Source organism: Cucurbita maxima, unplaced genomic scaffold, assembly GCF_002738345.1.
Source record: "Cucurbita maxima cultivar Rimu unplaced genomic scaffold, Cmax_1.0 Cma_Scf00007, whole genome shotgun sequence".
Classification (NCBI taxonomy): Eukaryota; Viridiplantae; Streptophyta; class Magnoliopsida; order Cucurbitales; family Cucurbitaceae; genus Cucurbita; species Cucurbita maxima.
Window position 1 is genome coordinate 3,122,237 of NW_019272023.1, and position 13,571 is coordinate 3,135,807.

The 13,571-nt window shown below is 31.2% G+C and overlaps 2 protein-coding genes across 2 annotated transcripts; both read right to left on the reverse strand.

Annotated features, from left to right (window-relative positions):
- Positions 1-3,267: 3,267 nt before the first annotated feature.
- LOC111482357 (gibberellin-regulated protein 14) lies at positions 3,268-4,783 on the reverse strand. Its single transcript, XM_023128106.1, has 4 exons — positions 4,504-4,783; positions 4,352-4,387; positions 3,926-4,259; positions 3,268-3,698 (listed from the first exon to the last, which is right to left on the reverse strand). The coding sequence occupies exons 1-4, from the start codon at positions 4,558-4,560 to the stop codon at positions 3,514-3,516; spliced, it is 612 nt and encodes a 203-aa protein (XP_022983874.1). The 5' UTR covers positions 4,561-4,783; the 3' UTR covers positions 3,268-3,513.
- A 4,222-nt stretch (positions 4,784-9,005) lies between these two features.
- On the reverse strand, positions 9,006-11,582 carry LOC111482359. Its single transcript, XM_023128109.1, has 4 exons — positions 11,202-11,582; positions 10,656-10,709; positions 9,453-9,512; positions 9,006-9,348 (listed from the first exon to the last, which is right to left on the reverse strand). The coding sequence occupies exons 1-4, from the start codon at positions 11,514-11,516 to the stop codon at positions 9,220-9,222; spliced, it is 558 nt and encodes a 185-aa protein (XP_022983877.1). The 5' UTR covers positions 11,517-11,582; the 3' UTR covers positions 9,006-9,219.
- Positions 11,583-13,571: the final 1,989 nt, after the last annotated feature.

Below are 13,571 nucleotides of genomic sequence, written 5' to 3' on the forward strand. Positions count from 1 at the left end.
TCTAATGTCAATATGTTTAGTTCTAGAATGATGAATAGGATTTTTAGTTAAATTAATAGCACTTGTATTATCACAAAATATAGGCACACTATGAAACTTTAATCCAAAATCACAAAGAGTTTGTTTCATCCAAAGAATTTGAGCACAGCAACTAGCAACCGCAATATATTCCGCTTCGGTAGTAGATAAGGCAACCGAATTTTGCTTTTTACTAAACCAAGAAACTAAGGAACTACCAAGAAATTGACAAGTTCCACTAGTACTTTTACGATCAAGTAAGCTTCCGGCAAAATCCGCATCAGAATATCCTACCAATTTAAATTCAACATTTCTAGGATACCACAATCCTAGATCAATAGTTCCAAGCAAATATTTAAATATTCTCTTAACGGCATGTAAATGAGATTCCTTAGGACAAGATTGAAATCTAGCACAAAGACATACACTAAACATAATATCGGGTCTACTAGCGGTCAAGTAAAGTAAAGATCCAATCATACCTCGATAAGCTTTAATATCCACACTTTTACCTTTTTCATCCTTGTCAAGCTTAGTGGATGTGCTCATGGGAGTTCTTGCAATCTTACCTCCATTGAACTTGAATCTTTTGAGTAAATCTTTAGTGTATTTCTCTTGATTGATGAAGATACCATTCTTGAGTTGTTTGATTTGAAGTCCAAGAAAGAAACTGAGTTCTCCCATCATACTCATCTCAAACTCACTATGCATACATTTAGAAAATTCTTCACATAAAGAAGGATTAGTAGAACCAAATATGATATCATCCACATATATTTGCACTAATAGCATATCGTTTTCTTTAATCTTAATAAAGAGTGTAGTGTCGAGTTTGCCCATTTTAAAATCATTCCCAATAAGAAAATTACTAAGTCTATCATACCAAGCTCTTGGAGCTTGTTTTAAGCCATAAAGAGCCTTTTTCAACTTATAGACATGATGAGGAAATTCTACATTTTCAAATCCGGGAGGTTGTTCTACATAAACTTCCTCCATAATATAACCATTCAAAAATGCACTTTTCACATCCATTTGATATAATACAAAATTTTTGTAAGAAGCAAAAGCAAGTAACATTCTAATAGCTTCTAATCTAGCAACGGGTGCAAAAGTTTCTTCATAATCTATGCCTTCCTCTTGACAATAACCTTGAGCTACAAGCCTAGCTTTATTTCTAATGATATTCCCATTTTCATCCATTTTATTTCTAAAAACCCATTTGGTTCCAATAATAGAAGTATTAGATGGCCTATGGACTAATTCCCAAACTTTGTTCCTTTCAAATTGATTTAGCTCTTCTTGCATGGCTAAAATCCAAAACTCATCATTTTCGGCATCCTTAAGACTTTTTGGTTCAATTTGAGAAACAAAAGCAAGATTATTAAATAAATTAATAGAAGAGCGAGTTTTCACACCTTGTTCGAGATCACCAAGAATCAAGTCCTTGGGATGAGACAAGGCATACCTCCATTCTTTTGGCATTGATGAAGAACCTTCTTCCTTTAAGCTCATCTCTTCTTTACTCGTAACAATTTCTTTGCCGTTGTCACTAACGAGTAAATCTCCAAAATTTCTTTCTAAATCATCACTACAAATAGACTCATTAGAAATATTATTGCAAGATTCATCAAATACCACATGCATAGATTCTTCAATAACTAAAGTTCTCTTATTGAAAATTCTATAAGCTTTACTAGTAGATGAATAGCCAAGAAAAATACCAATATCCGTTTTTGAATCAAACTTTCCAAGCTTTTCTTTGTTGTTCAAAATAAAACATTTACAACCAAAAACTTTGAAATACCCAACATTTGGAATTTTGTTATGCCAGAGTTCATAAGGAGTTTTATTTAATGAAGGTCTAATTAAAACTCTATTTAAAATATAACAAGCGGTATTAACGGCTTCCGCCCAAAAATATTTAGGTAAATCATACTCATTTAACATTGATCTAGCAAATTCTTGTAAAGTACGATTTTTCCTTTCAACCACACCGTTTTGTTGAGGAGTCCTTGGAGAGGAGAAGTCATGAGAAAAACCATTATCTTCACAAAATTTTTCAAAGGCAACACTGTTAAATTCTCCCCCATGGTCACTCCTAATTTTAGTAATTAAAAACCCTTTTTCATTTTGAACTCTTTTTACAAAACTAGCAAATCTTTTCAAAACATCATTCTTATGTTTTATCATCAAAACCCAAGTAAATCTTGAAAAATCATCCACTATCACAAAAGCATAATAACCTAAATATGGAGCACGATTTTGAGGATTCCGGATATCGAAATCAAAAAAGAAGCGGAAAATCAGAAGAAAACAGAGGAAGTGGAAGATAAGATCCAGTTTGAGAAAGTGAAATTTGGTTACCGGTGAGGGTTATTGTCGGCCATTAATAATCGCCTCCGGGGAGTTCCAACGAACACAGAGCAGAGTGGAAAATCAGTGACCTTCTCAGAGGAATCGGATTCTGTAAGTAACGTAATTCTAAGTCGGAATTAGGTTGGGTAAAATGGGCTGGCGCGTCCCGGTCACCATCGCGTCGGCTATACTTTATTCCTTACATTTAATTAATACAACAACAATAATAATGTTTAATAATGTTTAAACAAGTTTAGGCTTAATTAAGCACTCAAAATTTTAATTTTTAGTTTTCATAATCATAGGAATGTGCATAATGTTAGCTTTCTCGTTTGCTTTCTGTGCCCTAATTCATATATCACTTTTTTACTTGAGCGTCACATATCTACTAGCTGTCATCTTGGTAATCTCTGAACCACGAGAGGTTCCACTCTAATGCAATATATTTGGTAGCTAATGACCGTGATATTTTTATGCAACATGACCACATTTAGTCAGTGATCTGGTTTCCATGTGACATGATGAGGTTCAACGCATAATCAATATGTTAGTGGTCGACGTCAATTGAACCTAAAACAAGTCGATCAATCATCCATACAATCTACCTGGCTAAGAAAGTATTAAATCTTCCCTTAGTTTAATATCAACTAATTTGAAACCGTGTAACGTTCTTTGTTTGACAATGACATTTTTATTAGCAAATATAGATAACATATACGAATTTTGTCGGGAAGGAGTAAATGGTCCCTTCCTACACCTGCAAAGTGATGGGTGTTGGTAAGGTGGGTCTGTTTATTCCATATGCTTGTTTCTGATCCAGAGGCCACTAAGATCTTCATATTTGGGGCTCACCATATCTCCATCAATTCATTTGAATAATTTTAAGAAACAATGATACCAAAAACTAGATAGATTAATCAATATCATACCATCATTATCATACATCAAATTCAAACACTCAAGAACAGAGCATATAATTATGACAAACTGTGGCCTAATCCTCTATGTTCTTGAGTAGTTTCCAAAGAGCCTTTTGGAAAAGTAAAAAAACCAGTGATTTTCTGACTCTTCTCATTGCAGAACAAAACCCTTTAAAAGAAGATAAAGATATAGACGCCATGTTTGTTTGCTTGTGATGGCTTAAGGGCACTTGGGTCTGTTGCCATGAGTAGTCATATCAGTGTAGCACTTTCCACAGACTTCCCTGTTGCCGTATGTCCCCGGTGGAACACACCGGCAGCGGTAGCAGCATGTCAAGCACGCCCTTATGCATACGTTTTTCCTTGAATGAAGCTGGCATCTTCTTCCACATTCTGGGTTGCAGGCTGTTTAAACATCAAAAATATCCTCAAGTTACTCAAAATAATTTGATCTCTAAGGCTCAGTTTGATGATCATCTTGTCTTGAGCTAAGCTATAAACATGGGGTTCTCAGAATCTAAGCCACCATTTGAAATCTAAGAGAATTCAGTGCCAGTTTTAGTAATCTTTAGTTTAGAATCCAGAAACCCAGAGGAAGTAAAGATGAATTAGAGACAGGGAAGATTCTTTACCCTTGCCAATGACTGGTGGTGGCCTAGGAGCTGCAGGAGACGGCGGCTTCACTGGTGGATTCACAGGAGCCTTCGCCGGCGGAGGAGAAGACGGTGCCTTGGCCGGTGGAGAAGGAGTGTACGGTGCCTTCACCGGTGGCTTGACCGGTGGAGAAGGAGTATAAGGAGGTGGGGGAAGCTTGACAGGTGGAACAGGGGTGTATGGTGCTTTAACTGGCGGTGGTGTCAAAACAGGGATCGTTGGTGGTTTCACAGGCGGCAGTGGCGACGGAGCTTTGTAAACTGGAGGAGAAGGAGCTGGAATTGGAACTGGGACCTTGGGGTATACAGCATCCTGTAATGCAAAACCAAACAGCAACAACGCTAAAATGAGTCAACAAAACAGCAAAAAATGACAAGTGCAACAAATTACAATCCAAAGATCACCTTCTCTTGGGACAGTCCATTGGCATTAGCTGAAGCCTGCGAAAAAAAGAAAAAAAAAAACAGAGAAAAGACAAGAACTCTTAATCAAATCATGAATGCAAAAACCAAACTTTATGAGCACCCAACACATTAAAAGAGAAAATGAGCAATACCCATGAGGCAAGTAGAACAAAAACGCTAAAAACAAAGAGATTGGCCATTGAGGACATTTGTCGAACAGGTTGTGGGCAAGACCCAAAACAAAGAGAAAAAACCTGATTGATCACAAGTTGAAGAGAGCAGAGAGAGGTTTAAATAGAGGCAGAAAAAAAATGGGGAGGTTCAAATTTCAAGAAGAAATAAAAATGTAGATGAATGGATGGATGCCAGTTCAGATGAAGATTTCAAAAATTTTGTATTGGGGTTTGCAAAATTTAGACCCACATGCTCCATGCCAATGTAATGCATGTATACCAACTGGGAAATACTGATCTTCATAGGAGTGTCCTTCGCTATTATTTGCTGCCTTTCCCCCACAAGCTCTTGTCTTCTCTGACCCTCTTTTGGCTTGGACTGTGTTTTGGGATGTTTTCATCGGTTTTTGAATATTTCACTCGTCATTTTTTCAATTTCTAGTCGTTTAAAACGAAGATTTCTTGTTAAATTTGGCTTCTTGTAGCGTTTGAATGTTTGAAGCACACGATCTTAATTAACTTGAGATTGATGAGTTCGAAGTTAATTCTTACTTTCGAGTATTCGGCAGAAATTCTTAATGATCTTTAAATTTGAATGCTCATGGTTAAAATCGTTTAGAATAATTAATTCTCGTTAAACTTGACTCTTTCATAATTTTAATATTTAGTTCACGATCAATCTGGAATTTGAATGTCAGCGTTTTGATCATGTTGAATAATTCATTCTTGCGAAAAACGTTGAAAACGTCGAGTTAGTAAAGATTTATGAATTTCATGGGTGTAAATTGTGTTTGATTATGCAAAAATGGGTCGTAGAAACTTGAGTTTGTGTAGTACATATTTAGTTCGAGAATTCCTAATTAGTATAACTCAGTACATAACGTACATTGTGGGTTCAATTGTTTGAGCGGTGTACATGAGTTTTCAAGATCTTTGTCTTCTCGATTTCAATTTTAAACATCAATTTTTTTGTGCATTAAGTATAGATTACTATATAAAATGTCAATCTAAGTTGTCTATAAACTCACCTATGACGCACACCAACATTATAATGAAGTAGGGATAAATGATTACCTAGCTTGAGTCATCGGGACTATTAGATATAATGCATCAAAAAAAAATTATTTCATTTAAACGAGAGTAAATAAAGATAAAGATAAGTAATTTATTTTTGTTTCATTTAAAAGTAATTTAGATGTTTTAAATAATATAAATGAAAAAAAAAGTATATTAATTTTCAGTAAAAAGTGTGAAAATGGTAAAAACAAAAAAAAAAAAATGTATTTTTTTTAATACGAATAATTTAAAAAAATGTCGGGAAATATAATTTAAGTGTGTAAATAATTTAGTTAATTATTTATATGAGTTGGCAAACTTTATTTGACCTTTCTACTTTGTCAGAGTACTTGAGTATTATTTTTAACCTTTTATAATATTAAATGAGATAATTACTATATTAATTGCAAAAGCTGTCACCACCAAATAAATTATTTTTCAGTCTCTGTACTTTTTGTTTTCTTTATATTTTTTTTTTCTAAATAAAAATTTTATCCATTTATTTATTTATTTATTTATATGCAATTCTGTAATTATTTTAAATTTTAAAACTTACCAAATTAGTTTTAAAAAATTTTATTTTTATTAGAATTTGAATAAGAGTTAAAATTTCCATTTAAGAAAAAAAAAAAAAGAAGAAGAAGAAATAAACATAAATTTAAAAATAAAATCATTATCCAACAAAATTTTAGCATTCATAACTTATAAAGAGAATGATAAATATTAAGAATAAATATTTTATTATTATTATTTTATTATTATTATTATTATTAATAATTATTCTTTTCTTGTTTTTTTTTTAAGAAATAAAAACATGTTTAGTTATAACAATTTTATTTTTAAAAATTACTTTTGATTTTAGAGTAGAAAACGTAATTTAATATTTGTAAAGTTTATAATATAAGGTTGAAACTAACCTAAAACTATGAGAATCAAATGATTATAAATTATTAAATCATAAAAATTAAATTAAAACTATGTTTAAACCATAATAGCTATTTAACCTAAACTTTATTATTATTATTATTATGTGTCTCTCTATTAGGGCTATATATTTAAAGCAAGATCCTCTTTTTTGGGAAAAAAATTAATTGATAACATATCAATAAACTATAATACACTTAATTTCCACCTAATTCAATTAATTAAAGCATTAATAACATGCTTCCTCTATCAACCACTATCAAATTATTTGTTTAATTTACTAATTTATGGTTTTCGAATTTCATTTAATTTACTAACTCAATTTGAAATTAAATAATTTATTAGAAAAAACAGAATAAACACAAAAATTTTATTTTTTTTAAATATATAATTAGTTGAAGATTTAAATAATTAAATAATCTATTAAACCTAACATATATTGTTTTGACATTTTAGAGTATATTAAAATTTATTAAGAACAGAATTATAAATTTGGTAATTTAAAAAATAATAAATTTATTGAAAACAACAAAAAAAATATATAAAAAAAATAATAATAAATATATATTGAACAGATAGGAAAGCACTTTACAGCTGGCGGAAACCAAAGTGGAGCCCACGGTCTTATGGTTAGAAAAAAGCTGGAGCCAGCCGAGCCACACCCACTTTTCTTTCCTTTTATTTTTATTTTACTCTCTCTTTCTCTCTCTAGAGACACGTGACGACACGTGACGTGACATCAGTCAAACCTGTCGGCTACACCTAATCCTGCTTTTCCCCATTAAAAAAAAAATTAAATAAAAACTTAATTAATGAGATCAGATGTTCCCACCGACTCATTTACTCAAAGTCAACTCCCTCTTTTCTTTTCTTTTTTTTCCTTAATTTTTTTAAGAAATAAAAACCATAACTTATAATTGATTTTTTATTTTCGCCTTCATTTTATATGTTTATAAGTTCAACATTAACCTAAGAAATGAATTAATACATTCATTATAACATCGCATTAAAATAATGATAAAATATTAGATTTATTATTTTCTTAAAAATATATATATATTTATTTGTTAATTTTTATCCATTCTATTTCATACAAACATTTTCTTAGAAAGTAATTTATTTGGAAGCCATAATATAATATTTTGAAAATTTTTAATCCGAGGAATAAAATAATAATTATTCTCCAAACTTGGATTTCACTCTTTATTATTTATTATATTTTGATTTAGTTTTATGAATATTTATAAATTATGACTCAACTTGTAAAATCAAATCAATGTCCGAATAATAATATTAATAAAAATCGAATTTATGAAACCTCTTTTCTACTTGCAATTAAATAATAATTTACATTGAATTTTAAAAGTAAGTGTCACATAATTATTTTGCTAGCGTAAGACATAAATTACATTATTGTTATACCAAAAGTTATTGAGAAGAAAATAAGTCATATCATATTATTATTATTATTTTTTTTTATTTTTTTTTTGTAGCAATATATTTGTTAAGAGAATGCTTCGTGGTCAAAACCCTTTTCACTAACCAAGTGTTTGACTAATTAATATATATATTATCAATCAATAGGTCAAAAGTTCGAATCTCTTATTCTAAAAATAAGTGGTATTGAACTCAAAACTTTAAAATAAAAATATATATAAAAGAAATAATAAAAAGTTCAACCGGAGTATACGACAAAAACTGATAAGCAAGTTGATTTGTTGAAAAGTACCACTTATGACTTTTTTCTTAAGACTATTCCTAAATTACTACGAAACATAAACAAGATTCAACTCATGGGATCGATAAGTTGATAACACGAAGTAAACTAACTAATATAATATTATTTTTTTTAGTTTGATAACCACCGAGCAAAGATCGAACACTCCACATTTATGACGATAATTAATGTCTAATATATTTGAGCTTATATATATATATTTATTTTTTGTGAGATTTAAAAAGAAAAAAATAGTGCAGTTTGTCGAGTGGGGGCAGAAGGAACAGGGGAATGAATTGGAAACTGAGGCATGGGGTGACCTAATAATTAAGGAAGGGTACATAGTCTCAGAATGATTAGGGCCCTCCACCCCTCATAGGACACCAAATACATCTGTAAATTAATCATATTCATTTTTTTTTTATTTACTACATTTTTTTTTAATATTATATATATATTACCTTATTTAAAATTACAAACATATTTTAGAACAGATATAGAGTCGAAGTTTAGATCTTTTACTATAAAAAAAATGGATTTGGTCAAAGACAAATATCAAACAAGATCTATCTATTCGACTTTGTCCTTTTTTTTTATCTAGAAGAATCTTTTTTTCAAAAGAGAGTTGAATCAAATAATGATGTTAGGTTCGGGAGAAATAGATGTGCAAATGAAAGGGATAAAATGATTCCGAATTTTAAAAAAAAAATCGGTAAAAACATTGTTCATTGAATCATAAATAAGAAAAAGCTAGGATATGTGCCAATTTCTCTGTATCATCAACTTGAATATAGTTAAATTATTACCAACTATTCAAATTCCCCATCCCATATGTTGCTTAACTTTATCAAGAGCGTTTAAATAATGTGAATTTTTTTAGATTAAATTACAAATTTAGTTACTAATTGAATGGTGAAAAATGTCTAATGCGACATTAGCTTTCAAAAGTTATCGCTCTTTCCCTCTTTTCAATTCTAAGACTTCGTAATCAAGAATATCTAAACAAAAACTTCTTCCTTATCCTCGAAGCTCAAATTCAACGTTTGTAACTTGAAACCTGCGCCTTGAATGATCTCGATCAAGCTCGAGGCCACTCCTGTAGATTGTATTGTTGTTTGTTTTGTAAGCTAGAACAAGAAGAGAGGAAAAGAAAAAAAAAAACAAAACGTTTAGGCAATTTGGAAGGATGATGCACATAACTTGTTTGCTAACAACTAATGATCATACATACCTCAACAGATGCAATGCCCTCTACGAGCTGAACTTTCAACCCAGTGATACCATCCGTTTGCTACAGAAGAACACATACAAATAAGCAAGTGTAGACTTCAGTTAACTACAAAATGTAACTAAATCCCGTGTTGTGAAATGAAGGGTGAGAAAGCAAAGGAGAGTAATGTGTCATGCTTGCTCTCTACAAAAAGGGTTATTGGGAGGCAGACAGTAACAACCTAAGCTCATCACTAGCAGATATTGTCTTTTTTGAGCTTTTCCTTTCGAATTTCCCATCAAGACTTTTATAACGCGTATGCTAGAGAGAGGTTTCCACACCCTTATAAATAATGTTTCGTTATCCTCTCCAACCGATGTGGGATCTCACAGAGTCTCACGTTGACTAATTAAGGGGATGATCATGAGTTTATAAATAAGGAATACATTTCCATTGGTATGAGTCATTTTGGAATAACCAAAAACAAAGCCATGAGAGCTAATGCTCAAAGTAGACAATATCATACCACTGTGGAAGTACATGATTCCTACTAGAAACAAGATCTTCAAAAGAACAAGAAACCTGGTTCTTAACACTTCTCCTATCACTTCAGCACATTCTACGAAATTTCAATGCTTTTGATGATGTCTCACAGTAGAAGAGAACAGACATAGCATAGTGTATCTAACTAGATGTGCTGATTAAATGGTCTTTGAGATATTCCACGAGTTGCATAAAAGAAAACAGTACTAAAAGGTCTCCAGTTGATTTGTAGTTAATAAAAACCATTTCCCAAAATTTTCATGGTGTTTGGCTACGCAGTCGAAACTAATTTAAAAAATTCTAAATAGCAATGCTTTTGGAGAAAGCCCTCGATAAGTACTCGTAGAAAAAGTTCAACTAAAAAAAGTGTATCCCAGATTTGCTCCTATAACAAACACTTTGTCAAATTGGTAGAGCAAAAACAAGACAAATCTTATTATGAAGTCTTCATGAAATTGAGATTACCATGAGTTCCTATTAAAAATCTTCAGTAGATTGACAATTCAGATCTTATCAAAGTTGGAGCTTCAACTTTCACCAGCAATATATATATATATATATATATATATATGTATGTATGTATGTATGTATGTATGTATAAAAGGTACTTCTTAAACATATTTTACTAACAAATAACAAGAAGCAAGACATAAAAGGCGCAAGGATGATAGAACAATGTACCTCCAAAGCCTCGGTTACAGAAGGCACAGCTGATTCATTTAGCGTCCCCTCTGCCTTCAGGAACGAAAAAGATAACAATAAGAAATGCTTCCAAGCAATTCAAAGGTATTATACTTGCAGATCCCAATAATGGGCACAGTTCATAAACCACTGATTTGGAGTATTTTGTGTTGCTAAATTTGACCACTAATTTGGAGTATTTTTGTGACTTAGATTGGGAATTTCTTTGACATGATTGTGAGTGTTTTCACAGCTAAATTTTGTATGATTTATTGGTTGGTTCATGGCCATTTTTCAAGTTACTTTTGAAGAGCAACGATTGTGGAATTTCGAAGTTTAAACTGAAAAATTAAACTCACTACTTAGGTGCAGGGCAAGGAATTGAAATTTCCCCCAAGAATTAACTAATTAAGCAGCTAATGTCTAAACCATATGCAATTCTCATTCCCAAATCAAAATGTGCTCAAATTCTTCACCAAATTCAAGACCCACTTTCACCAATCGTTATCAGCAAAACACACACATATTACTAAAATGGTTATATACCTGAAAGAACATGGTGAGAATATCAGACGACGAGACAGGCACGGTGACTGCCGGCTGCTCAGACGGAGAAGGCGACGGCGCTTCGCCTTCACCTCCTTGCTCAGGAATAGAGGCATCCTCTTCGACTACCCTCACTTGTTTCAGGCCGCGTGGCCGGCTCCGGCCCTTACCCGCCGAATGCCTGAAGGCGGCGGCGGAAACGATGAAGCTAGAGGAGGAGGGAAGGGCGAATGAAGGTCTGAAAATTGGAGATGGGTTTGCAATTGCAGGGCGAGAAACGGAGTGAAGGGCGGGGAAGAGGGAGATTGAAGCCATTTTCTCGACGGTTGGAGTGTGTGTAATGTCAGGAATTTAGGATTCCTATCTGCTTATCCACTGGACTCGGCCACATAATAACTTCCCCTTTCCGGATCTGGACCCTTGATTTCTTTTTTTTAGAGAAAAAATTAGTGACTATTCCTGTTATTTTATTATTATAATTTTTTAAAATGGGTTAAAATAAGATATAATCAAGAGTAACTCAAGTATCGAATGAATAGTATATTTTGTTGGTAGATTTCATAAGAAGTTGATGAGCCTCAATTGAGGGCCTAGGGTTCTATAGGTATCAGGAGTGGTTCTATGTTCTACTTTATTCGAACCGAACATTGTTAGGAGGAAGTCCAACATTGGCTGATTAAAAAAAAAAAATCATGATCTACAATATGATGCTGAAATTATAAACAAATAATACTCTCTCCATTGGTATGAGGCTTTTTGGAGAAGCCCAAAGCAAAGTCATGAGAGTTTGGGATTAAAGTGGACAATATCATACCATTGTGGAAAGTCGTGTTCATCTAACATAGTATCAGAGTCATGCCCTAAACTTAGTCGCGCTAATATATTGGTAAATCCTCAAATGTCAAACAAAGGACTCCAAAAGAAAATGAGACATGCCTCCTTGAATGCAGTAAAAAATGACTAAGACTTCAAATGAGTCGAGCCTCGATTAAGGAGAGGCGTACATGAGGTTTGGTAGATATTGCTTAATAAATTTAGGGATCAATTTTAATTTTTTTTTTAATTTTATTTTAACTAACAATCAAATAATTCTCGAGTATAAATATAGTTTTTTATATTTAATTAAAAAGATTATGCATATATTCATATATTTTTCTCTCTAGTTTTTATTGATCTTTATTTCTAACTTTATTCTCTCAAAACTTTATTTATTTTTCTCACTTTTTCTTTGTCTCCAATCTTTTTTTACTTAAAATTGTGCCTAGTTTCTAAAATGACTTTAAATAAATTAATAATTGTAATTATTATTAAGTTGATTTTATTTCTAATCATCATTTCTAAATTTACATATTTAATTTAAGGAACTCACAAGTCGTTGTTATTTATAAGAAAAAAAAAAAGAAATTAATTCTTAAATAAATAAATAATAATCTATATATATTACCTCTCCATCCCTTTTCGAAATAAAGTCCAATAAAATGACATTCAAATTCAAAATAAAAACAATTTTGGGATGAACTGATTCCTATGTTTTGGGAAATAAATGTTAGAAAACGACTTTTAAGCTTTACCAAAAGTAAAATTGAAAGCGTATGCATGTTTCAAACTTCGAGTTGAAACTTAGTAATATTAAGTAGATATTAAAATGGTAATATAAATTTCGTATAAAAATCGACTAAAAGAGGTATGTTCTTTGTTGCATAACTTTCGATTATCTAAAATTTTGGTCCAGATGTTATATTATTGAGATGTCATAGAAAAATTAATAAATAAAAAAATATTTAACATTCAATTTCATATCTAATAGACATATAATTTTTTTTAAAAAAATTGAATATGTAAAAAATATATTAAATAAAAAAATAAAAATTAAGAAATTTATTAGACACAAAATTACAAAATTTTAAAACGGGATGGATGAATCAAATAGTTTAACAAAATTTATAAAAGGTATTTTTTGAATTAAAATTATTTTTCTAAATTTTGGTTAAAATACCATTTTCGTCTATAATTCTACCATACTAAAAGAAAAATCTTAAATTTAGTTTTTCAAATTTATTTATTTATTTTTTATCCGAAAGTCATTAATTAATAATAATAATAATTTTCATGTAAGAGAAGAATATATATATATATTCTTCCAATTTTTATATGGGAGATGTTCATAGATTTTTATTTTTATTTTTTTTTTAATTTTATAAATAAACCACAAACTAGTTTGTAGGACTAAATTTAAGCTCTACGCCAAAAAAAACTAGCTTTTTGATCGGTAGTAGTATTGGCGACTTAACCATTCAGTAACTTTGGTACTAGACGTTTAAAAAATGGAGTACATCGAGTCGGGTGAATTCAATAATAGACACTTCCTTC

What these genes read in the sequence shown, in the direction of transcription:
- LOC111482357 (XM_023128106.1), bottom strand. Translation starts at nt 4,560, where the DNA reads ATGTCCTCAATGGCCAATCTCTTTGTTTTTAGCGTTTTTGTTCTACTT. An exon ending in TTGTTCTACTTGCCTCATGG is followed by an intron (nt 4,388 to 4,503) that starts GTATTGCTCATT and finishes TTTTTTTCGCAG; the next exon opens with GCTTCAGCTAATGCCAATGG. An exon ending in ATGGACTGTCCCAAGAGAAG is followed by an intron (nt 4,260 to 4,351) that starts GTGATCTTTGGA and finishes TTTGCATTACAG; the next exon opens with GATGCTGTATACCCCAAGGT.
- LOC111482359 (XM_023128109.1), bottom strand. Translation starts at nt 11,516, where the DNA reads ATGGCTTCAATCTCCCTCTTCCCCGCCCTTCACTCCGTTTCTCGCCCT. An exon ending in TTCTCACCATGTTCTTTCAG is followed by an intron (nt 10,710 to 11,201) that starts GTATATAACCAT and finishes TCGTTCCTGAAG; the next exon opens with GCAGAGGGGACGCTAAATGA. An exon ending in AGGGCATTGCATCTGTTGAG is followed by an intron (nt 9,349 to 9,452) that starts GTATGTATGATC and finishes TTCTTGTTCTAG; the next exon opens with CTTACAAAACAAACAACAAT.